General features: G+C 33.4%; 5 protein-coding genes across 8 annotated transcripts; 1 reads left to right on the top strand and 4 right to left on the bottom strand.

Moving 5' to 3' along the window:
- Positions 1-1,734: 1,734 nt before the first annotated feature.
- On the bottom strand, positions 1,735-5,221 carry LOC105648296 (UvrABC system C protein, putative (DUF3411)). Its single transcript, XM_012234636.4, has 8 exons — positions 4,530-5,221; positions 4,158-4,226; positions 3,862-3,993; positions 3,710-3,763; positions 3,579-3,623; positions 2,689-2,828; positions 2,041-2,166; positions 1,735-1,957 (listed from the first exon to the last, which is right to left on the bottom strand). Exons 1-8 carry the CDS (start codon positions 5,097-5,099, stop codon positions 1,891-1,893), a joined length of 1,203 nt encoding a protein of 400 aa, XP_012090026.1. The 5' UTR covers positions 5,100-5,221; the 3' UTR covers positions 1,735-1,890.
- Positions 5,222-9,941: 4,720 nt separating this feature from the next.
- On the bottom strand, positions 9,942-11,866 carry LOC105648297 (alpha/beta-Hydrolases superfamily protein). The gene has a single exon (XM_012234637.4). The coding sequence runs from the start codon at positions 11,625-11,627 to the stop codon at positions 10,122-10,124; it is 1,506 nt and encodes a 501-aa protein (XP_012090027.1). The 5' UTR covers positions 11,628-11,866; the 3' UTR covers positions 9,942-10,121.
- Positions 11,867-13,981: 2,115 nt separating this feature from the next.
- On the top strand, positions 13,982-17,952 carry LOC105648295 (NAD(P)-binding Rossmann-fold superfamily protein). The gene is made up of 6 exons (XM_012234634.4): positions 13,982-14,168; positions 14,820-14,989; positions 15,367-15,558; positions 16,697-16,859; positions 17,205-17,391; positions 17,577-17,952. The coding sequence occupies exons 1-6, from the start codon at positions 14,048-14,050 to the stop codon at positions 17,719-17,721; spliced, it is 978 nt and encodes a 325-aa protein (XP_012090024.1). The 5' UTR covers positions 13,982-14,047; the 3' UTR covers positions 17,722-17,952.
- Positions 17,953-18,370: 418 nt separating this feature from the next.
- LOC105648810 (putative beta-1,3-galactosyltransferase 8) lies at positions 18,371-21,187 on the bottom strand. Of its 3 annotated transcripts, none has more exons than XM_020685021.3 (9): positions 21,049-21,187; positions 20,279-20,565; positions 20,121-20,185; positions 19,782-19,975; positions 19,449-19,709; positions 19,256-19,343; positions 18,971-19,096; positions 18,715-18,836; positions 18,371-18,611 (listed from the first exon to the last, which is right to left on the bottom strand). In XM_020685021.3, the coding sequence occupies exons 2-9, from the start codon at positions 20,483-20,485 to the stop codon at positions 18,454-18,456; spliced, it is 1,221 nt and encodes a 406-aa protein (XP_020540680.1). In that variant the 5' UTR covers positions 20,486-20,565; positions 21,049-21,187; the 3' UTR covers positions 18,371-18,453. The 3 variants fall into 3 exon arrangements, with proteins under 3 accessions (XP_020540680.1, XP_089582710.1, XP_012090708.2); XM_089726584.1 differs by having other exon boundaries at positions 20,279-20,579; positions 21,049-21,160; XM_012235318.4 differs by lacking the exon at positions 21,049-21,187 and having other exon boundaries at positions 18,715-18,824; positions 20,279-20,626.
- Positions 21,188-21,932: 745 nt separating this feature from the next.
- Positions 21,933-25,337, bottom strand: LOC105648294 (myosin-like protein). 2 transcript variants are annotated; one of them, XM_020685020.3, is made up of 5 exons: positions 24,287-25,337; positions 23,328-23,627; positions 23,019-23,207; positions 22,697-22,915; positions 21,933-22,615 (listed from the first exon to the last, which is right to left on the bottom strand). In XM_020685020.3, exons 1-5 carry the CDS (start codon positions 24,743-24,745, stop codon positions 22,205-22,207), a joined length of 1,578 nt encoding a protein of 525 aa, XP_020540679.1. In that variant the 5' UTR covers positions 24,746-25,337; the 3' UTR covers positions 21,933-22,204. The 2 variants fall into 2 exon arrangements, with proteins under 2 accessions (XP_020540679.1, XP_012090023.1); XM_012234633.4 differs by having other exon boundaries at positions 23,019-23,198; positions 24,287-25,329.
- Positions 25,338-26,011: the final 674 nt, after the last annotated feature.

Genomic DNA, 26,011 nt, shown 5'->3' with positions numbered 1-26,011 from the left:
GATTATAATATTAATTATAATTAGAATGTCTATAATTATAATATAATTAGAATTTAAATGATAATTAGCATAAGTGATAGTTTTGCTCGTGGATTGATTTAAACTCCTTACATCAAAATTACCTAGTTTTGATGGTAAAATGACTATTCTTATTCTTATTATTATTATTATATTGATTAATGATTTGAAATATCTTGATGTTTTTCTTTTTTTTTTTTTTTTTGGTTACAAGGGGAAAGAGCAAAGCTCTGAAGGAAATTAAACACAACTCCTTTAGTGGGAAACCCCACTCACGTCATGTAACAGCCATAAGTCAAGGCCTGAAGGAGGGTCTTCTAATCGAAATATCAACTCCTTGGTTTGAAATATCTTAATATTGATTAATTACATGTGCTAATTATTAATTAAGACATTGAATCTCAATCCCTAGAATCATGCCTTATGTTAAAATCATTATTATTGCAATAGATATAGAAAATCTTTTAACAATCAAGGAAAGTATGCAAAAGTCAATTAGCATATATTGCTCAATTTAATCTAATTAATACTACAACAAAATAGAAGAAACCAAGACTTTTATAATTCAAACCGAATCGAATTTAAATCATACCAAATCGGACTATAAATAGTTTGAGATGAAAGAAAAAATTCTACTTTCTTCTTCCTCTCCTCCTTTGTTTGCCTCTTACGATAGAGGTCGATTTACTGCCTCTGTTTCTCCAATCAAACTCCGGAAGTCGATCGTTTAACAAGAATAAAACGGCGAAATACTCCTCCGGTTACGGGAAGTCTATATCCAGTCACCATTTGATCGACCGAGTTCCTATTTTTGGGACTAAGAAATTCAAATTTTATTGTTTTTAAATTTTCCGGTTGAATTTTACGATTCCGGTAGTATAATTGTTATTAAGATAAGCTTAAATTCATATTTTTCTACGAACTAAAAGTGATTTGGTGGAAGGATTTTATGTATTTAAATCTGCATTTAAATTTGGTAAATTTGGGGTTTTATTATAATTGATAAAATTTATAGAAATTGTAGAACTGAGATCTTCAAAAAATTTTGATCACTTTAATATATAAAAAAAGCAACTTTCTTAATTAGTTCAATTTCTGATCATCATGTATGGTTACCGACAGCGACGGTCCTCATAAAATCTGCTCGGTTGACCATCATGTATAGTTATCGACAGCGACGGTCCTCATAAAATCCGTTCAGTTGAAACTCATAATATTCGTGTATGCAAAACAAACTATTTATATTCTCTAAAAGTATTACTGTCCTTTTACATCATGTCAGAAAACAAACTGCAAGGGCACTACTGTCCTTTTACCCAAGTCCAACTGGGCTGTGTCAAAATTATTTATCGAAAAAAATGAAGGGATCTAAGCACGAGGCCACCCTTTAGCGTGGATCTAAAACACGTGTCCCCACGGCCTTTTTCCCTGATAGTTGACTCCGGCAATCACGTTTATGTACGGTGGCATTCTTAGTAGGAATGTAAATAAATAATAGTTGCAAAATTTCCCTTATTCGTTTTTGACAACAACGCAAATTTTCCCTTATTTTCAAAATCAAATAACAATATTCAAATTAAAAAAAGGAAAAAGAAAAATATACAAATGCTTTACCACTAGGGCCTACGTAGACTCTCCGATCGTAAATGTTGTTTGCGTCTAAAACTAGCCACCCACGAGCCGAGGTGGTAAAAAATTAGACAACAAATTTTGCACTGATAAAAACAAAACACGCTGTAGGATGTCAGCTTTATCGAGTAATTGTGAGGTATAGATAGTTGGAAAATTGCAATTTCTTCAGCCAAAACCCTCACAAAAATTCCACTGATAGACCTACTTCATGCCAATACATTTTCGTGGGACCATTACAAATCAAGCCAATTCGTTTTGCACCTCCTGAGCCTTTTGAAGTCCGATCAAGCGAGCATAATCCACCCACCTGTCAAAGCAAGTTGTGAATTTGACTTGCTATGGATGGAAAAGTTATCAAATTCAAAGAGTTTTACAAGTAAGATATCTCACAATAATGAACCCAAGTACGTGTTGCCCGTTCGAACAGCAAAACAAATTGCACTAAGCATTAGCTTGTGCTGGTGTAGTAGAGGTTCCAAAATTCGTTGTTCAAGAACTCCAGCCAGTACTTGATACCTGTTTAACAGATTTAATCTCTCAGAATAATATTCCAATCTCAAGAACCCTAAAAATAAAGAAGTTGTTGCATTTGTTACAGCAATTAATAATTCCAATGAGATTAAACTGGTATCCATTTAGAATTTCATACATTATATTCTGGTGGAGAACTATTGAGGCAAATTGCTTGGCTGCCATTTTGCTACTTACTCTGTTATTGAAGACTTCACAAAATCACAGAAAAATGGTCCTAATGATAAGCATTAAGCTTGAGATCAAATTATATATCTTAGTACTGTATTCCAAAAAAAAAAATTCACTATTTATGATGAAAATGGTTATTCGCCCAATGCAATCTATTCCCAACAAGCATGCAAGCCAGCATCCAAACTACACTTAGCTACCCAAGAACAGGGCATGGGTCTTTTGTGGTTTCTAGATTATTACTGCTATATTGAATCATCAACATCACGGACAACAAGACAATATACAAAATAAAAACCACAGATGCACAAACAATACTGCAAAACCACATCATACCTTAGGTTGCTGGAAACTGCCATATATACACCATAGGCAACACTAGTGGACACTATTGGCACATTTTCAACCTCACCAGCTGAAGACTTATCCACAGCCTTCCTTGCATTGATCAATGCATTTGTCACAGCTGTACCAACCTAGAACAAAAATAAATTGCATCAAATGCTTGCACACTAGAACTCAACTTTTCCTGTATATATACTAAAGAAAAAGGCCTGTAAAGGAATAAGATGATGACAATGACGACCAAGAAAAAAAGTGACACTGTAATGCAGGAACAGAAACACAAAGCAGCAGTTCATATTGATGCCTGAGAGAGAGGGGAATGGGGAAAAGGGGCCAGGAAGAGCCCCAGAAAATGACATTAACAGAAAATAGAATGTTCATAATGCAAGAAAAACAAAATTGAAGATTATATAATGTTTGAAATGAGGTTAGATATGTTCAAAATTAAAAGCCAGAGTAGCAGACAGTTCTTCCCAGCATAACATAGACAGCTGCTACAGAACAAAGCCAAAGAAAACATTGGCACAAGGTAAAATTGGTTTGCTAAGATGGATGAAGTACATATTATAAGAATAATGTCATCAAGATAAACAGAGATTATTAGATTAATGACTTCAAACAGAAAATTTTCTTTTGTATGAAAAATTTGACGACAACAGCTACTGGCCTTGATTTCATTTCTTTTCCCTAGGACTCTAGCAAATTGCGTATTTAAAGAACAACAATGTGATTAACCAGAATATTTCAAGCCATTTAGCATTAGCATTATGTTGATCTGTCCTAGAAACAATCCTTACGGTTGCAGAATGAAACAGATGCACAACATACACAGGTATAGTCCACATCAAAAACAAGCAACCTCCTCAGCAATGAGGACTTACCAGTGATGAAGTGGTGCCAACAGCAAAAAGCTTTGCCCCATTACGCTGCATGAATTTACTAACTGGTTACTTGAGAGATATAACTTGATAAATTTGAATTAATCAAGTGTAGCATACAAAATAATCCTTACCACTATGGCACCTATTCTCTGTATGAGTGAATAGGAAGTTCCAGCGAGTGCAACCTACAAACAGAATCCGAAAAACAGAGTAACTGAAAGTCAGAAACAATCCTTGTATAAAAGGCAAGCTAATGCATATAAGGTTATTGTCAAATAAAAACCTGAAACGCATTATCAGGGCAACTATAGAAGAACTTTGCAATAGTTCCTGCATTGCTTGCAAGTGGCGGTCGGAGGGATACTGTTGGAGCAGGAAGGTAAACCAGCATGAAGTCTGCAATTATGGCCATCACCTAAGAGACACAATAAACTCAAAATGAGAATGCAGAGAATACTTCCACAGCCAAATTTTCAGTAAACAAGCATTTGATTAGGTGCAACATTTCTGCCCATGCTTTTATAATCAAACAAGTGATGGATGATTCATAAGAAATAATCTTCAGCAAAACATTCTTACCACATCTGCAAAAACAATTTCGAGCTCCTTGAAAAAATTCTCTCTGCGACGTTCATATTCTGCAGCTGTCTAAACAGAAAAAGAATACGGATCAAATTAAGGATACAAATCTAAATAACAGTTCACCATAACCTATCTTTAAATCAAGAGCAGGGGTGAAGAATTAAAAAGGGGATTTGGTGATGAATGAGTAAAAGGGGAATCAAAGCACACTCATCAAAATTCTTTCCAGGATTGGAAAATTTTATTCCATTATGCACATTGTTAGCTTTTTCAATCACAATAACAAAATCACTATTAGCAAAAGCAAAAACAAATCAAATGCATTTTGCATTTTCCTTTTTCAATAGAATATAAAGAATTATATTGTACCTTAGTAAATATTCCAACACCACATTCAATGAAGACCTTGGCAAAAAACAGATCATCAGCCAAAAGCCTCTCCTTGAAACCACCAAAGTTAAGCAACCACCGGAAGATCCCCGACTTCTCCAGCTCTAAAAATCTGGAAACCACCACACCAGGAATTCTACCGGCCTGGATCGCAGCCGCTAAGTCCTTGGGCAAACTCTCTATAGACCGGTTTGCCTCTGCCAATACCATAATCGCCTCTTTCCTATTCCTATTCGCGGCATTATCACCATCCTCGTCACCACCGTGACCATTATTTCCATTGTTGTCATTACCTCCACCGCCGCCGCCGCCGCCGGCATGATTGCGGTTGTTGAAGCCGTCATCTCCACCGGAGTAAGAAGCAGAAGGGACGAAGAGAGGGAGAAGGTTACTGTGTTGGTGACGGAGAGAGAGTGGGGAGGAGGAAGGGACGGATAGACGGAGAAGAAGGTGGGGTGATGAGGAGGAGGAAAGGAATGGACGGTGGAGATTGAGTTTGGGGTCGGAGTTGGGAAGGGAGGCGGTGAAGAAGCAGGCGGCGATGGCCATGTCGACAAGTAGGAGGGGGGTGTGTTGGTGGAAGCTGAGAGGCGTGTTTTTCGATTCAGTTTATATAGTTGGTTGGGGTGGGTTTGAGTAGTAGAAAGCACAAAGCACAGTCAGTTTGTGTTGGGTATGTTTATTGTGTCGTTTATGTAGGTGGGCGGTAGTTGTGAATGAATATGTGAGGGAAAATTCAAGAGTTTTTGTCCTCTCTTCGCGCCATCACTCTCTCTCTGGAATTTGGTGGCCACGCTCTTTCTTTTGTTATTATTTTCTTTTATACTAGTTGGTCCCATCAAAATATCTTCTACAAAATAAAATAGAAGTGAAAAGGAAAAATTAGAGTAACCCCTTTTCCTTAACCGATCTCAATTTTGTAAAACATGCAAATTCAATCCCTTAAAAATAAATCTTATTGAAAAAATAAAAAATTGTTACATTTTATACCTAAAGAGAATTACATGCCGTGCTTAATTATACAAAAAAAAAAAAATCCAAAGAGTTACCCTTTTGGGACTTCAATATTTAAATTGTTCATGGTCAAAAAATCTAATGAGCTTTCGAATAATAATAGTTATATATAAACAAAATAATATAAATTCAACGATTTACATTTTGAGTTTTTTGTCTTTTCGTTAAAAAAAACTTAATATTATAAATTAATATATTTTATTATTTTTTAACGGATGTACAAATTTCTCTGGTTTGGATCTATGTTTTTTTTTTTTCTTAAGAAAATTTAGATCTATATGCTTCTTTTTTTTTTTTGTTAAAAAAGACTCTAATATGGTACATTATTTTTTTAATCACACCTATACAAGGTTATCTGATTTAGATCTATGTTTTTCTCTTAACAAAAATATTTGGATCTATATGCTCAAAATAATACAAAGACATGTGCACATGTTATTACTATATTCTATGGGTAGGTAGGAACCCATTTTGGTCATAGGTTGCGGAGGAAAACAGTCTAATAAGCATAACGGTGTGATTTTAACAACAATACTAACGTTAAGGTTTTCTATATTAAGTCTAATTCATTTAATGGAGTTTAAAATATTGTTCAGACATAATTTAAAGCTAAATTTTTTATAAAAAATAAATATATTACTTAAATTAAAATATTAACCAATTTCTATTAAAAATAATTAAATTACTTTAGTTGTATCATCTTTAATATTAGAGTTAAATCATTTCATTATTATTGACTCATTTCTTCTTTTTATATAATTTTTTTACGAAATAAATTAAAATTTTTTAGTTTTAACTAAACAAATAAATCAATACTTTTTCATACACTGAAATTAAGCCAACTTTATAATAACATTCATTTAGAATAATTAATTATAAAATAAATTAAAATTTAAATACTGTGTTTAAAAAATACGAAAAAGACAGTTAAGTCTAATGGAGCGTGCAACCACATCTCTATTGGCGCGTGATATCAATCGGTGCGCGGCAGGGGAAGTTGGTGGCTGGGGTTTACATTTTGATGCCTTTATGGTCATCAAATTCACTACAGCGTTACGGCCCAAAAGAAAGTCACATCTCTCTCTCTCTCTCTCCATCTTTTCTATACGTAGTGCAGATTGAATTGTACAATATTCATTGTACAGTATCAGATTGTAAAAAAAAAAAAAATTTGTATAATGTGTTTTTTATACATTTTATTTTTTTTATTTTTTTATTTTAATTTTTGTATTAAAAGTGAATTAGATAATAGATTTAGATTATGTTTAAACCATATACTCTCCAGATAAAAATAATACAAAAATAACATATAATTTGAATTAAATAAAATTAAAAAGAAAGGAAGATTATAATTTAGATCCAAGAAAACACACATTGAAATTTTACATATAGAATAAAGGTAAATATATAATCCATTTAAATAAATATTTATTAAAAGATGATTTTGAATTTGATGTCACATTGTTTGTTTTACAATTTCCCACTTCAACTATAAATTCAAATCAAAGTTCTATCATTTATTTTAAAATACATACTATTAACATGCAAATATCTTTACCAACAATGCATCGATTAGAGTAGTAAGCGGCATAAATCTCCGTGAATGTGAGAACATAAATTTAATTATCGAAAAATGCATTTTATTGAAAGTATCTTTATTTATCAAAGAGAAATCTCATTCGTCCTGTTATATTTTCTCGTGAATAAAAAAAAAAAAAGAAAGACAGTGTCAATAAATTTAATGCACAAAGCTCCAAATATCTAAAACAACACCTTCTACACCTCCAATCCAAACATCACTTGAGAAGTTTCTTTTTTATTTTTTATGTTATTTTCATAAGTCTATCATAAACCTGAATTTGGATTTTTCTCAGTTAAATTTCCTAGAAATTTTAAAGAAAAAGACAAAAAAGGATGTTACCTAACATTAGGTGGCATTTTTCCTAACAATTTATTATCATACATTAAGGATTTTTAACTTTTTTTTTCTTAATAATATGAATGCTATATTTTTTTTCACCGTTATTATAATAATTCATTTAAAGCATAAAAATAATATCAGTAACAGATTGTTAGATATACCATTCATTGCTTGAGAATATTTTTTTTCAAATCCAACAAAAATATTATTGAGATAATATTTTATCTTTTTTTTAAATAAAAAATAAGCTACACGATGCAAGAAAAGGAGAACGATCTTATTTTCAATATCATATATTCAATTATTAAAAAAAAAAAAAAAACAGCAGCTTGACCTTTCCTAGTTTGGACAGCTCATTGCAATTACAATTTATTTGCAAGCTGTCGTTTCGTTCATATACTGAAGCAAACATATTTTTGTGGCTCACCGGCTATCTACATTAGAGGACGATTCAATTTGGGCGGAAGATGTCTTGTATGTTTATCTAAATTAAATTATAATATTAAACTTTTATCTAATTGATAAATAATAAATTTTATTTTATATATATTAACTAATTCTTTGATTAAATATGAGAATGCATTTAGGAATGGGATTAAAATTCGATAGGTTGATTCAACATGTCCTAATAATTGCAAACGGAGCAGAAAATTGTAGCAAAACACAGTTACATGCGCGAAAGAATATTCTTATGCTACGTTTGGATACTCAGAAAAGAAAATAAGAGAGAAAACAATGAAGGACATACGCTTTTGTTTTCTTATAAAATTTCATTTGGAAAGGAATAAACTGAAATAATGAAAGAAATAAAATAATAAATTATATGTTACATTAAATAATAATTTCTTTATTTTTTCTTTCAATTTAGAGAGATTCTAAATTTATTTGTCCTAGAGAAAAATAAATTTTTATTTGATAGTTTTCTCACATTTTTTAATTAAAAAATATATTTCTATTTATATTTTATTTACATAGTTTATTTCTAACAAAAATCCCACTTTGAAAAATAGAATACTCGAGGGATGGGCTGGGTAACAAAAATCTTTTTTTTTTTCCTCCTTTTGAAAAAAAAAAATTGTTTTCTTCAATTAGAAGTATTACATTTGAACATGAGATATAAAGTTTTTTTAAATATTCAAACTCTAATTAATAGATTTTGGATATTAGATGGTCCGAAAATAAAATAATAATAATAAAAAGAATGGCTTAAGAAAATAGGCTGAGTTTTTTTGAAGAGTCGAGAAGAGCGCCGTTGTAGGCTGCTGACTTCCAAGAAGTTGGGAACTCAGACTCTCAGAGTCCAAATGTCCAGTGATCCATTATTTTTATTTTATTTATTTCTTTTTTTTTTTTTTTTTTTGCCCTTTTTCAAGTTTGAAGTTTGAATAGACCGCCAATTTTGTTTTATCATTTATATGCTATGTCCGAGTCCGACAACGTGAACCGATGCTTTTTATGGATTTTATGAGGCCAAAGCCCAGTATCAGAAAGCCCAGTAGAAAAACCCACGCTAAGGCAGTCGGTGCTTGTCATTCTATAAGGCCAAGCCTCACCTTTACGGGGTCCACGCAACCTAGCTAGCCTTTATGCTTATCAAATTACGGGGACATGAGATTGGATTTTTATTATTATATTTACTGCCACTCTTGTGGAAATATTAAATAAAATATCTCTGCGTCTTAGAAAAAAAAAAAAAAAAAAGGTTAAGATGTCTAAACTAGCCACTACGATGGATCATGGGCAACCATAATCAATTCAGCCCCACTTTTTCTCTAGTTGGAAACTTGCAATATGGTGAAAAGCAAATAAGCAATCATTTCAAACTTTCATTATGAGGAGTTTGATATTTAATTAATTCTAATTAACATCAAAATCATTTAATTAATGGAGCTTAAGATGTACAAATCATGATTCCATTACAACTACTTGGGTCACTAACAAGGAAGTGATTATTGTAAGTGCTCAAGTTCTAATCCTTGCATATTTTTTGTGCAGCCTATAAATGAAACACATGGTAATAATATACTAAATTCATCATGATGAGCTACACAACAAGAATAATCCTCCTCTTAATTTACTAAATTGTTGAAAATTTTTATAGTCGAGAGAATTTAAATTCGAGACATTTCACTTATCACATTAGTGAAAAAACCTAATTGGTTCACTTTCCTTTCTGTATTGATTAATGTATTGATATATGATACACACGCATGACTAGTGTGTGTCTCCTACTTTGGATATACACAAAAACAACATGATTATATGTACACACACGTGACATGTGTCCTAATTTATCGGTGGTCAGAACCTTGTAAGTGGCATTCATCATGTGTATGATAGTCGTGTGTTGGGCAGCATTCTAGTAAGTAACAAAAATGGTGGGTGTAGAATTGAGATGGTCCTCAGCGTACTAGACCAAAAGAGAAAATTGACACTAGTGCTCAGGGTCCATACCATTCTTCCTCTTTAATATATATAAGTATTATATATATTTTATAGCACAAGGACGATCTATCACATTTATGTACATACATACATACATATATAGGACACTGAGGAGATAAGGCCCAGACACGCACACACGCAAAGTTCGTAGTGGTTACCACATCAAATTCAAACTTTCAAAGTGCTTCCACTTAAGAGGAGTTTGCTTTAGTCTTGAGCACTTGTTCAAGGTGGTGGGCCGTATCAGCTCGATGTGCCTCCACTCTAGGCCTATCCGGCACCACCCATCGCCCTTCTCTATTTCTGATCATCCCTTTATTCTCATCTTGCCGCCAATGCGGTGGCACACCATATTCACTTCTCAAGAAATCACAACTCTTGTTAACTAATGCAATATCTCTTTTTGTCGCTAAAACGAACTTTCTTCCTTTCCCATGATACCCATCTACTAAATGCAAATGGACTTCAAGATTATGAGCACAACCCAGGTCGTTTGTTGGTCTTAAAAATGGACTATGTGTATGATCTAATGCAAGTTCTACACCAACATGTGCATAGCTCCATGGAAATGACATTGTCTCCTCTACGTATTTTTGAAATTGAAATTTTTCATTAGCAAATATTCCTGGTACTTTTGGTACCTTGTCATGCACATTAATCACTCTTAACACCTTAACATCAAGCTCTTCGCATCTTTCTTTAAACTTTAAATTTCCAACTCGAGGGCCCGAAAAAGAGTAGACAGTGATGGGAATTTTAGTTTTATCATCCATGTAATTAACCTTCATTTCTGCAATATCATAGGCACTTAATATAGCCAAAGCTGCTCCTAAGCTATGACCCGTAATTGTAATACTAATTTCTTCGCCTCTATAATAATCAAGAAGCCTTTTAATCTCAGCTAAAACTTGTTCACGAGCAGAAAATGTGCAATACTTGCAAGAGTTTTCTTTCTTGGTGTATAAATCATAAAAACCCAATTCGATCTTTATTGATGGATCGTTAGTGAAATTTGCAGAGCAAAGTATGTCTTTGAGATCATATATCCATTCAAGATAAGTAACTGTACCTCTCCATGCTATAACTATATCGCGACGGCCTAGCCGTTGGATTTCTTCTTCATCGGTGGAAACAGCAACGTAACCCATCCAATTTGCATGGATACTCCAAACGCTGCTTAGTTTAGATTTTTGAAAGAAATTTGGAAGATTAATATTTGAAGTCGCATAAAGATACCTACTTATTTGATAACCATGTCCTTGCATGTCAAGTTTATCAAAGAAATGAGCGCCTTGATATTTGCACGTGCCACAATACTTGGAGTGAGGATCGAAATCGAAAGAATCGTAACATGTCTGAGCGAATTCTCCGTACCGAATGATTTCTTTGCGTAAATGAGAGTTCATTGGGTCTAAAAGTCCTTCCCAGTCATTGCAGCCTTGAATTTCTTTCCAAATTTGGCTTAGAGGCCTCTCGTCTTCTTGGTTATAAACTAGGGTTTCGTCGTCTAGTTGTGGAGTTAGACGTGACACAGATGATGAGCATTTGATGAGAGTTTTAGGGTTTAGTGAAAAGAGTTTGCTTTGGAAGATGAAAGATTTAGATTTGCTGAGTTTAAAAATTGGCAAGAAACGTTCATGGATAGGTGGTAGAGTGGTTTTCAGAGTATTCAAAGGTATAATTAGCAGAGTAGCCATTACTGGTTATCTCTCTATTCGACTGTCTCTCACCTTAATTTCCTCTTGTTTGTCGATTCTTGTTTTGATAAAAGAGATACATATCAGGGAGTGGCTGTGTTTATGAAATCAAATAACTAGAGAGACAGAGAGTTATTTGAAACAAGTCCATCAAATCTACATTAATTATATATCAATGGATGAATATGATGGCATCATTTTCAATTTCCTCGTGTCCAAAACATCAACATTCTTAGAGCCACCAACCCACCACCATATTATAATAAGAGAGAGTGAAGTCCATTGGTGAGGATAAATTTAATAACGTTGGAAATATTTTAAAGGCTAATTTAATTTTGTAAATGTGAGCATACTTAATAATCATGTTCCAAATATAGGGTTATCTCACAAAAAAAGAAAAAAAAGAAAAAAAAGAAAAAAAGAAAGAAAGAAATAGTGGGTGGGTGTCTTAGTGTCACGCCCCGACTCTAATCACAAGAGGAATTGTCCGCTTTGGTGTAGTTCACGGACGCCCTACACCTCACGGTTTTGTCCCGCAGGTGAAATGAGAAACTTCCCAGGAGGTCACCCATCCTGAGATTTCTGTTAAACGAGCACTCTTAATCCTGGAGTTCTTCCAACTCTCCAGTCATTCCACCAAAAGGCGCCTCTAATGATTAGTTTCCTCCTTCGATATATAATTCGATTCATTCCTGTGTCCCGCATTCTACTACCCTAGCTAGCCTGCCATCCTAGAAGCTAGCCAGGAGCTTCGCTCTACCCGCCCTCTTAGAATCGCTTTGCCGGGTAGGGATGTCACACTTAGTCTCCAACTTTACTTCTTATTCCATAAAGCCATCATAAAATAAAGTAAGCACTTGTGTTCCTCGTGCCACAGTATGAAAATAACATCTAGATTTCATTTTGTTTTCCTTCTTTTAAGCTTTTGAAAATGTACCAATGGTTAAAATAATATTTCAATATTTAAAAATACATAGTTAAAATTTTAGATTTTAGAATTAAATTGATGCTGAAATCTAAAAGAAAGTCAGCAAAATGTATAATGAACAATTGAAATTGATATATAGGAAATTAGATTTGTTTTTTTGTGAGACTGCTATCAACCACGCAAAATACTTATCTCTTCGCTGTCTAATGTATTATTACAGTTTAGAAACATTTCAAACGATTACCCAATTTTCAGGTAGCCTAAGTCTAAATATAATCATTAGGATACAACTATATAAATATAGATATTAATGTGCAATATAAATAAAAATATTAATTATTTTTGAATAATAATATTTAATACTTATTTATTATTTTTAAATAACTATAAAAATAATGGCCTAAAAGTATTAATTTGAAAATAAAATTATTCATAATTATTTTTATAAATTTAATATGGTCTAAACATAATAGAAAAAGAATTTTAAAATGCAATTAATTTACTGAATGAGACTTCTAAAAGAAGATGTTAGTTGCATGAAAAAATTGAACCAAACATTTTTAGAGTTTTGGCAAAAAATTTTCAAAGTGATAGGAGATAGTGAGAGCAAATAATTATAATAATAATATTATTATTATTATTGTAGCTAAAATAACAAAAATACTATGAAACTATGGAAAATGTTCATGATGCTTATTTGAAAGGAGAAAAATAAATAAAAAATCTTACAAATTAAGTTGCAAAATCCTTTATTTTTTGTTATAAAAATTGTATAGTTTTGAGAATTGAATTACATTTTTCCATGAAATTTTGAATCGAAATAATCAAATTTATAGAAAATAGTAAAAATATATAGTCATAATGATTACCATGCACCTAAAGAAAAGAAAGATCGAAACTTTTGGAAGAATTCATTATTCATATTTGAAAAATAAAAAAAATAAAAAAATTGACAAATTAACATGGAAAATTATATTTTATTATATAAAAATTATGAAAACACAAGTTATGTAACTGACTTTTGTTATTTAAAGCATACGATCATAACCGGTTAACGTGACCACGAGTCATCTCTAGTTAACGTAGCAGGTGGCGTAACAAATCACATTAGTTAACGTATTAGGTGGCGTAAACATAAATGAAATTGTTTAAAAAATATAAAAGAAACGGCAAATTAGCCCTGTCGTTTCCTCGGTTCAAATAAGCCTTTCCCCGATAATTGCTGTCGATTGGGCGTCACATGGCATTATCTACTCCAATCAAATTAGAGCCACCAGCGGCAGCGAGTTATTCATTCGCATACGTCAATGCTTACGGCATACCTAGCCGGGCTACGATTTCGTATGGTATGACACACGACTATTCGGTGAGCTCACAGACTTGCCGTTACAAAAGAGGACAGACATTTGCCTATTTAAAGAGCATGAGCCAACTGAAGGAAAAGATACCTTCCAAACTGAACGAGCAAGTGGGAGTAGAAGAGAAAACGAAAATGAGCAGCGGAGCAGGGAAGATCGTTTGCGTGACTGGAGCTTCCGGTTACATTGCCTCATGGCTCGTGAAGTTCCTCCTCCTCCGTGGCTACACCGTCAAAGCCTCTGTTCGTAATCCAGGTCGGTATTCATCATCTCTCCCTACATCCGATTTTTTCTTTCTCATTTATCTTCATCGTGCTATTTTGATTACGGTTAGATCACTGTATAAACTAATGGCCAATTAATTTAACAGATTGTAAGTTATAAAGCTCCGGGAAACTTCTTCTCTCATGCATTTTCTTAATAATATTGTTGAAGTAGGTAGATATTACAAAATTCTGTCACAGATTGAGATAGTTGAGAATAATTTCCTGCGGTTAGGTTGGAGGAAAGAACTATTTGTGGATTATTTAAAATTTTCTACACGTAACTAATTGTTTAATATAAAAAATTGGTTGAATCTGAATCCTTAATCACACGCTTGAACGTTCTTTTAGGGTGCGTATGGTTACCGCAATTGACAAAAAACGGAAATATGGTTGGGCCTATTATGTGTTAAATACGAAGAATACTTTACTCTACAAAGCATCTCTTCCTCTATACTTTAAGAGAAACCAAGATGCTGTTTTCTCACGAGGTTGGGCCTGTTTGGTTGGTAATGACAGGATGAGCACACTTATATTTTCCTTCATGGATGCATACAAACAAAAATATACTGATTGCAAAGCAGCAACAGAGAACAGCTAGCTGTTTGAGCAAATTGTTGATTGTTTTCTGTTATTTCTGCAGATGATCCCAAGAAGGTGGAACACTTGACTGCACTTGAAGGAGCTCAAGAGAGACTTCAGCTGTTTAAAGCAAACCTATTGGAAGAAGGTTCCTTTGATGCTGCAATTGAAGGGTGTGAAGGTGTTTTCCATACTGCATCTCCCTTTTTCCATGACGTTACAGATCCACAGGTTAGACTTACAATCTTGCTTCTAAGCAAGCGTTGGTGTTTTTTGTATACTCAGGTCCTTATTTTTGCTGAAATTAAGGAAGGAAACTTAATGATACCTCATGAGTATTGGCACATTTATCTTTCTTCATAATCAGGACTGTGAATGCGTGTATTTCATGATTAGCACCTTTTCATTCGATAATGAAAAGTTAGTAGATAGATGAAATCTCGAAGTGTATTCTAAGAGCAGCCATTATGGTGTCTTTTCTATCAAGTGTTACAAATGTTCAAAATAACCAATATGCAACTTTATTATATATCTATCTATTGGTAGCCCTTTGTTGTTTTGTTTCATGCGTCAGCAAGACTTCTTTTCTAATAGTTTTTTCATTTCAGACAGAATTAATTGATCCTGCAGTGAAGGGAACACTAAATGTTCTTAATTCTTGTGCAAGAACTCCTTCAGTCAAACGAGTTGTCTTGACATCTTCTATCGCTGCAGTTAATTATAATGGAAAGCCTCGAACTCCAGAGGTAGTTGTGGATGAAACTTGGTTTTCTGATCCAGAATTTTGCAAGGAAAATAAGGTGCGGACACATGCTAAGTCATCTATCTGGTAACTGATTGCTTGCATTATGATCTCCAAATCTTGCCCAGGAGGGTTATCATCTACTGTTATTACTTTCTGTAATATAAACCAAACCCTGGCTATCTACTAACATGGGCTGGCTTCGTACAGTTCTTTTTTAGCTAGTTAAGCCTCTGGTAGAATAAATATTTTAGCGTCCATAAGAGTGGGCTGGGGTTGGCATAAACAGGGAGAGAGAGAGAGAGAGAGAGAGAGAGAGAGGCACAAGTAGTGGATGAGGGTGGCAACATATTCAATTTGCAGATGAGGTTTAGAAACGTGGAGGTCTTCCTTCAAGTTTCTTTTCTTCTACGAGATTGATGGAATCAGCATTATGGTTTTGGATTGAACGGGAAACATTTTGATTTTATCTTTCTATTGTAGATGCTACTTTTTTTTGTTTCATGACTTTCATTGTTTTAGAATTTGAGGTTTAGATAAAAACAGGAAGTGAAGCTGACTTGGCTCATCAATTCCTTCTTAGATTTTTGTTGCATTTCCAATTTAGCGTGTGCTTTCAGTGGCCAGGATTTGCTATGCAGTAGCAGGATCAGTTGAATTTGAATTGGTTAACAATAGTCTTGCTCAGACAAGGAAAATTCTTCCTTTTTCCATTTATTTAACCAAGATCTTAACAGATCCCTCCGTATTTTTCCATTTATTTAGAAGGAATGCAACAGGAGGTTTTCAAAAGAATAAAATCTGAATAAGTACTTTTAATTTTTTTTTTTAGTAGAAGATGATACTTTGATGTTCATACTGTGTTAGACCTTGCAGATTGCTTGCCTTGCAAATGGTCTTCTTGTTTTAATGCATGAATGGCATCCCTTTAGTGTGTATAGTGATTTGTGTTTGGTTATAAAGCCTTCTAATGAAAATCTGAATTCTCATACCAAAAAATTAGAAGTTAAAAACCCATGCCAAAGAAAGGAGAGATCCAGCGGCCATCATTTCAATTTCGAAATTGCCTGCAAATGATTTCTGCCATACCTTTTTGGTGCTCAGTTTTGATATATCATAACACTATTTCTGCCATGTTAATTGTCCAAAATATAAAATTTCTTTGTGATCTTTCCTTGTTTTGTTTTTGCTTTTAGCTTTGGTACGTAGTCTCAAAGACCTTGGCTGAGGATGCCGCTTGGAAATTTGCAAAAGAGAAAGATATAGACCTGGTTGCTATAAATCCAGCAATGGTGATTGGTCCTCTTCTACAGCCAACACTTAATACAAGTGCTGCTGCTGTATTAAGCTTGATGAAAGGTATTTGTTTGTCTCATTACTATCTGAATAATATCAGTACAATCTACATAAAGTCAGTATCTAATCCCTTGAGAAAGATCAAGTATAGAATTTAATCAGACAGAATTTTGAATAGAACCTCTATAATAAAGGGATCGTATTTATCATTCCTTTAAATATTATAAGTTAATCTATCAAATCAATGTAGCAATTAAGATATAATTGTCCCTTTTGAAAATGTCTAATGCTGTAACACGGCGGGGAAAATTGTCAAGAAATAATAGTCTTAGGATTTCTATAATAGCAATGCGTTTTTCTCTCTCTGGAGCGCATATGCTTATTTTGCTCACCTCTTATTGATTATAGGAGTACAAACTTTCCCCAATGCAACTTTTGGATGGGTAAATGTTAAGGATGTTGCTAATGCACATATTCAAGCTTTTGAGATTCCGTCAGCAAGTGGACGTTACTGTTTGGTTGAGACAGTTGCACACTACTCAAAGGTGGTGGATACTTTGCGTGAGCTTTACCCCGATTTCCAATTTCCAGAAAAGTATGTCTTTCTTCCACATTTTATTTTCTTTTCCAAAGGTGTTTATATTGCAATGGCGATTCATTAATCACTTTTCTTACACAGTTTTAATCACATTATACACATTATAGCAATGTATCTATCAGTTATTCTGTTGTTTTAGCCATGGATGATAAATTGGGTTCCTTGATGGCAAAATTTTACAGGTGTGCGGACGATAAGCCTTATGTTCCAACATATGAGGTGTCTAAGGAAAAGGCTAAACGCCTGGGTATTGACTTCATTCCTCTCAAGGTGAGCATAAAGGAAACTGTGGAAAGCTTAAAGGAGAAAGGATTTATTGTGTTTTGACCATCTTCTAGCCTTTCCAAGCTACTTTCAGCTTTTCTTTTAATAAATAAATAATGGTGTTGGCATCATGCGGAAGAAGCAATTATTGTTTAGCTATATTGTTTTGTAATAGTAATATTATGAACCAATTATTGTTTAGGATAAAATTAGTTGTTGTGTTATCATCTTCAAAATAATTTTATTATTCTCTTTAGTTTAGATTGATAATAACAGTATTATTTTCTTTATGAATTTGTTTGTTTTGCAATATCAAAGTTTTCATACATGTTTTCACATTTCTGTCTTTTTTTTTTTTAATGATTAATAGTTAATTATAGATTAGAACATATATGGGAACAAAATATATTTTGTCGAATTCTTACCAAAATTATTTCAAATTATTATTTAAGATTATAAATGACTATAATTCGATTTTAATTTTAAAAATTAGTGTTTAAATTAGTTAAAATTCTAAACAAATTATAGAAATTCAAATCATTCAGAAAATGAAATTTATACGTAACAAAATGTTGAAAATTTATTCAATATGAATCAAATTACTATATTTTGCCTTAATACAGTGGCAATCAATTTAGTAACTAATAAACTTAATTACACTCAAATGACAGAAATGATAGGAAAAAATCAACTCAAAAGTGGTTAAAAAAAATTATAATCAAAGATAAAAAGTTAGCTATCAATCTTATTTTTGAATTTAAAGTATTGGCATATAATTAATTATTAATAATACTATTATTGACTTAAAACATTAACATTCCAAACAGCGCCTTCTCCTTCCCCGCAAGAACTATGCACCGCTTTCATTCTTTCCACAGATTTGCATATGCCGCTGCAAGACCAATCAAATGATGCCACGCACACATTTCCATTTTGCGCCTTCCATTCACACGCTGACAAAGCATCGATTCAATTAATTACTAGTAATTATTATTATTTTACAAAATCACAGAATCTGACGGTCAGGAATTGATTGTTGTGTTTTGTTTTTTTCACCTGGAGGGGTTCCGCAACACATGGAATGCTCGTCCACGTGTTCAACTTCTAAGCCAATAAACCAAGCTCCAAGAGAAACATCTTCGTTTGCATATCTATGCAATATTGGACTGCCAAGATTTCTGATTGATTTAGATTTAGAATTACCAGATTTCATTTGAAATTTGAAATTTAAAATATATCAATAATAAAAGAATTAATTATCAAATTTGAAATTTCAAATTGAAAATATTCATAATAAAAGAAGATAGCATACGAGTTAATGGAGATATAAGAAGCAAGGTCCTTAGAGATGCCATAAATTTGGCCAGTTGCATGTCTGAAGTACTTGTTACCTTCTTCTCCAAATTTCCAATATTCTGGTTCGTGATATCTTACCCCTCTGTAGTTAAAATAAAAATCAAATCAGCGTACGAAACATCTCATATTACGAAACATCTCATATTTTGTAGATTCGAGAATATTTATAATTCTAATTCATCATTGAATTATTTTGAATTATAAAATAACTTTTCAATATTTATTATAATAAAAAACTTACTTTTGAGAGAGAACAGGTCCAGACTTCATGCACCCGATATATATTCTTGGCTTGGATCTGTATTTTGCAAGTGTACTGACTAAAGCACCTACAAATTAAAAAATACAGTAATAATTAATTAATTAATTTCATTTAAATCAATTAGCTTATTAGATAGAGCCATTAATAAACAAAAGAAAAATAAATAAATTACCTAAATTAACATGAACATCATCATCAACCTTGATGTAGAACTCAGCATCCCAAATCGAAACAGCAGTGGAAAAATACAATCTAGTTTTGGTAGAGAGTTGATGATAACCCTCTACATGTTTAAGCCTAAGAAAGTCGTTATATTCTGCTTCTTCTGCGTCCAACGCTTTATCAAGAACACCACCGCCTGCGGTTGCACTGTGTCCTATCACAAACCGTATCACTATCCCTTTCTCTTTCTCCAATTCCTTCAATTTCTCTCCTGCATTTTATATTTTAATTTAATTAATCCTTTTTCAGCAACTATATAATATAATGTGTATATTACTATTACCTTTTGGCATCCATGTTTTTCTGACTGAGTCCCGGCGCTTTCTGCTGCTAAATGCTGTATTAATTCCAATTACAACAAATGTTTTTTGCAAAGTACGATTATTAGGTCTTCCAATTGAATTTTGGCCGCTGTATTGACTTGTACGAGCTGCTGTTAACTCCATTTCTAATATAGAAATTGTATTCTCCAGTGACCTATATGCACTTAGAACATCAGCTTCGATTCGTGAAAAAAATATTTATGGAGAAAGACAGTTTACGAACCAAAAAGAGTGCGGAGATACTCGTAAGAGAAACACAAAAATAAAGAATAATATAGCCGAATAATTAATCAACTCACTTGATAGCTTGATGGGTTTTCATAACTTCTCCCATAATATCTCCAGGCTTTCCTTCAGCCAATTTCTAACAGTTCATACACACATGCAATGTTAACACAAATTTCACCTGAGCTATATATATGGATTTCAATCTCAGACTTTTAATTTAAAAACTTACACGCTTGTGATCGCAATCGCGTTCAGCTTCTTGAAACTTGTTGACATAACGAGAAATGAGTGGAATATTATTATTATGGTTATGATCTTTAGGCTGAGAAGGAGAAGTACGAGTCCATGATCGAGTAGTAAACAAAGATCCTGCAATAAAGCTAGCAATGCACAGTATAAAAATGGTTTTTCCTGAATTAATTGGCTTTGCTCTCATTTTCTTCGCCTCGTAACCAAACTGCCAAGGCCAAACCGACGTCGCTTCTAAATATTTCAGTCCTTCTGTTAGCTTCTTTTCTGAAAGAAGCAATCTGTTTTTCGTCACCTTAATGAAATTGTTCATCAAAACTCAAACTGGTTTTAGTGCTAAAAAACTGATATTTATACATCTATGAATTGTTATAAGAATATGCAGAGTATTTATACGTGTAGTATAGTGTTTTTACCAGTTCTTGAATATGGGAAATACGTATAAAATAATTTCTGTGGGTGAGTTGTCCAATTTATTGCAAATTACTGTAAATGGATCAGATTGGCCATTTTGTTAGGTTTACAAAGCCAACATATTGTATTGCTAATAAGAAGTAATAATTTGAAAAGATTACCATCACCATGAAGGACTTTTTATTCAGTTAAAGTCCAATTTTCCACAATTCATAAATTTAATCAAATGCCTTTTGAAAAATGAAATTTATTAGTAAATTGACAACAGAAAAAAGACATTACGAGATCTTAAACTTTACAAATAAAACATTAACGGGAAGAGCATTGCTTGTTTACCTTTAAAAGAACCTCATAACATGGAATTCTCCAGGCTGTGTCTAGAGACTTGACATCTTTTCCCTTTTGTAATCGGAAAAAAAAAAAAAAAAAAAACACGTATTTAATTTTTGATATTGAGGTTATATAATTTATTTCTCTAATTAAATAAATGGAGGGTTTTAGTTGCGGAGTTGGCAGCTAAATCATGTGATTTTCATGGTTCAACAAACCATCTTTCCATTTAAGTATTTTCATTGGTAACATTTGCGTGCACATTATGAGAGTTGTTAATTAATAAGTTTAATTAGCTTATAAACATCACATGTTAGACCTACTTAAAATATTAAATACCCATTTTTTATTTTTTGATTATGTTCATTCTTAATTGCTTGATTGGAACATAAGTCCTAAAATTTGGCCATTCACAAGCCTAATTAAGAGGACTAATGTTGGAAATCACTTCATTCTCATAGTTTTGCTGCCATTATATCACACTCTACTCATATATATGTATATAACCACCGACAAAAGAACAGGTGAGGGGATGATAAAATTAATCAATTTTATAAAATCAAAATTACCCAGTTGAAAATTATATGATTACAGGTTAAGTTCTTTCTTTTTTTATGTTAAGAGTAAAAAGGTTTTGGTAATTAAAGAGGTTTCGATCAAGAGCCAAATATAAAATTCATGTATAAAATATCATTTCAAATTTATTTTTTAAATAATTAATTAAAATATGTTGCTTGGATTATAGTTAAATATAAATTAAAGCTTCAAACATAAAAATTTTGAAGCTTATTTTAATTGAAACGATATTTGGGCTTATTTTAAGTGGGCCTGACTTTGGTGATATTGGTGGGCCTTTCTCTGGATTGTTTAAGCAAACCACCGGAATGATGTGAAAGAAAGTTCGAGCATTTCAATTTAAGCAAAACCTGGCCTTTTTATAGTTTTGAGATTGCTAATTGCTGGGCCTTTTTCTCGATTATACTGACCTATAGCTCAAACGACACATTAACAGTGAGAGGAAACTGTCGTTCAGTAATGACGGAAAACTTTCCCTGCCAAGCAGAAACGATTCTCTGTCAGCGACACAAACGAGTATGAGAAGTCCAATAACCAAAAAACTCCTCTATTCACGTGTAACTCTCTCAGTTAAGATTAGACAGGATTATAGTTTTTGCTGCAAATTGGAAGGGATGGAACAGCGCAATGGAAAAACTGCCCTGCTATTTTGCCTTGACAATGGGGACGATGAGTTTCCAATCTCTCTAAATGGCGATCTTTTAGAAGCATTAAGACTGTGAGACTTTTTTCTTCCATCAGCAAACATCTCCTTCTGCTTGCTGCCATCACCGCAATTAGCTTGCCGATTTTCTTTCAACCGACAAACCAGTACCCTTTTCTCCATCTCATTCGGTGACTCTGTGTGTGGATTTAGTTTTTGATTCTTGGTCCTGATAGTTTCTTTAGCCTTTTCCTTCTTCAACTTTTCAAGTTCAGTGGATAGCTCCATTACCTGAGCTTGTAGCTCATTTGCCTTGGCTTCAGAAGAAACAGCTTTCCTTCTCCACTCTTTCACCTATCCATGAAATTGTATCACCTTAATTGAAACAATTAATTTGGTAAACTGTGTGGCTTTGTGTAAGATTTGGGTACTTACTGCAGATTGTAGAGATTGAATTTGATAATCAGAATCAAGTGCTCGATCTTCCCAAAAATCTCTGGAAGCCTGCAATTCTTCCATCTCATCCCTTACTTGTCCCAGCATCTCTTGCATTTGAGACCATTGCTCCGTTTCAGCTCGAACTTGCTCCACAACCCTTTGCACTATAGCCTTGCAGCATCCTGAGCATGCCCTCTCCTCGTACAACTTTCTCTCCTGCACAGGAAATCTATCAGCATCTATCCTGAAGTGCCTTCCATCCTAAAGTCTATGGTTATTGACTAGTCGGGAGAGATTATCAGAAACAAAAGGAGGGTACCTTGCTCTGTGGTCTCATGGACGACGAAGACATCTCCTGTAATTCAATTCGCTTGCAATTAGCAACAGAACTAGAACCAGAAGTGTTGGCTGTAGAGAGCATTGGCCCGCATTCCTCTTCCATCCTCTCTAACAGATGCTCCTTTGATAATCCTTCCATTTTTTTCCTTAGAATCTCCATCTGCATATTCTTTTATGTTAAAAGTTAGTAACTTGCAGCTGTTGAGTTAGTAAACGCAATGAAAGAAACAATTAAAGATTACAGATTATATATCTCCATATAGTAATAAACGATGAAATTCAATATTACATTAGCGCTAAAACTTGAAACAGAAGTTTCATTGACGCTGCTGCAAGTAGTTTTGATGGACAAACTCGCTTCTGCCATCTCTTGAATCTCCTTCACGCATGCCTCGTCAGATTCTCCTGCAAACTTCTCTAGCCGTCTTTGAAGAAGATGGGCTTGTTTATCAAAATTGCCACAATTTCGAACCTCTATACACTTATGCCTTGACCTTCTCTGCAATTTCTCTAGTTTTTCAGCCAATTCAATGATCTCTTCTTCCAAAACCATGCTTGCTCTCTTTCCATTACACAACTTTTCTCTCCCCTATAAACCAATTACCAATTCAAGTTATAAAAATGAAACTGATAGAGGCACACGAAACAATCAGGATTTGGTTCAATTATTTAGAATACTGTTCTTTTTATTTTCAGAACCAAAATATTTAATTTTTTCAAACAATTTGATGACCCTTTCTTGCTCATTTTCTTTGCCAAAAATTTCTCAGCGTCCGATCAGACCCACCTTACTTCTGAAGTTTAATCTGCCTTCGATGATCTATTAATCCTCACTTCCCTCACAGCAAATAAAAAATTAGAAAGAAATGAAAGAAACTTAGTAGTTATTAATCAGTATTAAGTAACAATTAGACAGTTTTTTTCAAAAAAAAGTAACAATTAGACAGTCAGAGACAACAGTAACAATGTAGCGTATGTCAGGCTTACTTGAGGAAAGGCAGTCTCTACTCTCATGCTTAAAAACTTAAAACTTTGTTCTTTAGATTATCAATCACAAAAAAGAAGACGGAGTACTTAATATTTTCTTTTCGACAACCATCTGTGAAGAACCAATTGTATAATTTGCAATTTCTTTGTCATTATTGCTGTACAAAAATTTCTTAATAAGCAAAAACACTACTTGAACTACAAATAAAAACGCCAAAACAGGATAGAAAAGAAAGAGAGAGAGAGGGGAGAGATACTAACAGAAAGCAAAGTTTGAATAGCAGATCTTAAAGCTCTTTCCACCTGAACCCTTCTCCTCTCCATCTTCTTCACAGCAATCTCTCTCTCCATCCGTAACAAATTACACTCTGCCCTCAACATCTCAGCTTGAAACCTCCACTTCTCCTCTTCCATCACCACACTTTCTCTTTCCTCCACTCTCACTCTCCTCTCCTCGTCACACTCATCATCCTTTTCACCACGTACCATTATAAGAGGCATAAGCCCTCTTGCAAATTCTCTTTCTTGATCAAACAAACTCTCCAGCTTTCCTTTCCTTTCTCTTTGTGATGAACTTGATTTCGAAGCACTAGCCTTTGCTGTAGCTTTCCTGCGAGGCCTTCGAGGTAAATGCAGTATTCTTGGTGTTGGTTGCGCTGGTGGGTACTGCCATTTTGGCCTTCTTGCAGTCAATGCCGTTATTGTTGATACTTTGTCCATGCAAAACCTTCCTTGGTTTGATATATAAAGGCAATGAACGATCTTCTGGGTAATGTGTTTATTTGAAGAAAAAAAAGAGTTCAAGGCTTGAAAACAAATTCATGAGCAAGCTTTCTTTTTTTGGATGGTATTATACTACTGCTCTCTCTATATATACTCTAATTGAAAAGAAGAGTTTGAAAAGCATTGAACTGATTGGTACAAATTCGTAACAACTCCATTTCCTATTGGCAGACAATAGGATTTTTTTGGTTGGAGAAAAGGAGTTTTGAACAGAAAATTTTTACCAAACTTTTCTTGTTTGGTTTGAAAATGTACTTGTTTTGTTTTCTTGTTGCAGGGTATGTATTGGTTAGATAGAGAGAGTGACAGTTTAGAATAAGAGATTAAGACGTGAGAGTTTGGACTTTTCTGGCAAAAACAATACCAACTTCCCTTGTAAATTTTCAAAATACAATAGAAAATGGAAAATGTACAACTTAACTGGAACTAAAAAGACAAACTTATAGAGATTATAGTTATTTTTGAACTTTTATTCGAAAAGAAAGAGGGTTTTCTTGTATTCAAGTTTTACTAAGAGGAGGCAGTGAACTTTTCTGTTCATGTGAGGCTTTAAAAGAGGTTTTATGGTTTTGGGAGAGAGACAGAGAGAGGAGCAGGAGAAATAAAAGCACAGGCGTGCAACCTCGTTGTGTGAAAGGAACAGGGATTTCAAATGAAAGGTGTGACTGTTTCTTTCTTTTCTCTTGTGCTGGAGCTGGAGCTGGAGCTGGAGCTGGCTAATTTATTTTCTTGGACCTTGTTTTTTTCATAGAAAACTGACAACTAGCGGTTGTTGTATGTTTCACCTTTTTTTCTCCATTTTGCCCCTCCGAATTCTTCGAAATTGGATTTATAGTTATGGAAGTCCGCTGACAATAGGCCAAATGATTTAAGTTATCATTTCACGTAAATGTAAGTTTGATGTCAAAATTGTCTTTTTAACTTTGGGAAATTTTAACGCTTAAAGACATTCACACATTACAAGGTGGCATATTAGATCAGTGTCCAATTAATACTTGGAGGATCTTTTATTTATTTTTGGCTAAATATTTAATTTCACCCTCAAACTTTCAGTAGATATTCAATTCAGTCCAAAATTAACTTTTAGACCACTCTGAATTTCAAAAGATAAACTTGTCCTTTTTTTTTATAAGAAAAAACAATAGAATATAAATATTTTACTTAATTTTTATTCAATATATCTTTTACTATTCAAAAATTAGA

The sequence above is a fragment of the Jatropha curcas genome, chromosome 10, assembly GCF_041381405.1.
Source record: "Jatropha curcas cultivar XTBG-Jc1 chromosome 10, XTBG_Jcur_1.0, whole genome shotgun sequence".
Classification (NCBI taxonomy): Eukaryota; Viridiplantae; Streptophyta; class Magnoliopsida; order Malpighiales; family Euphorbiaceae; genus Jatropha; species Jatropha curcas.
This window is presented reverse-complemented; position numbering and strand designations above follow the sequence as displayed.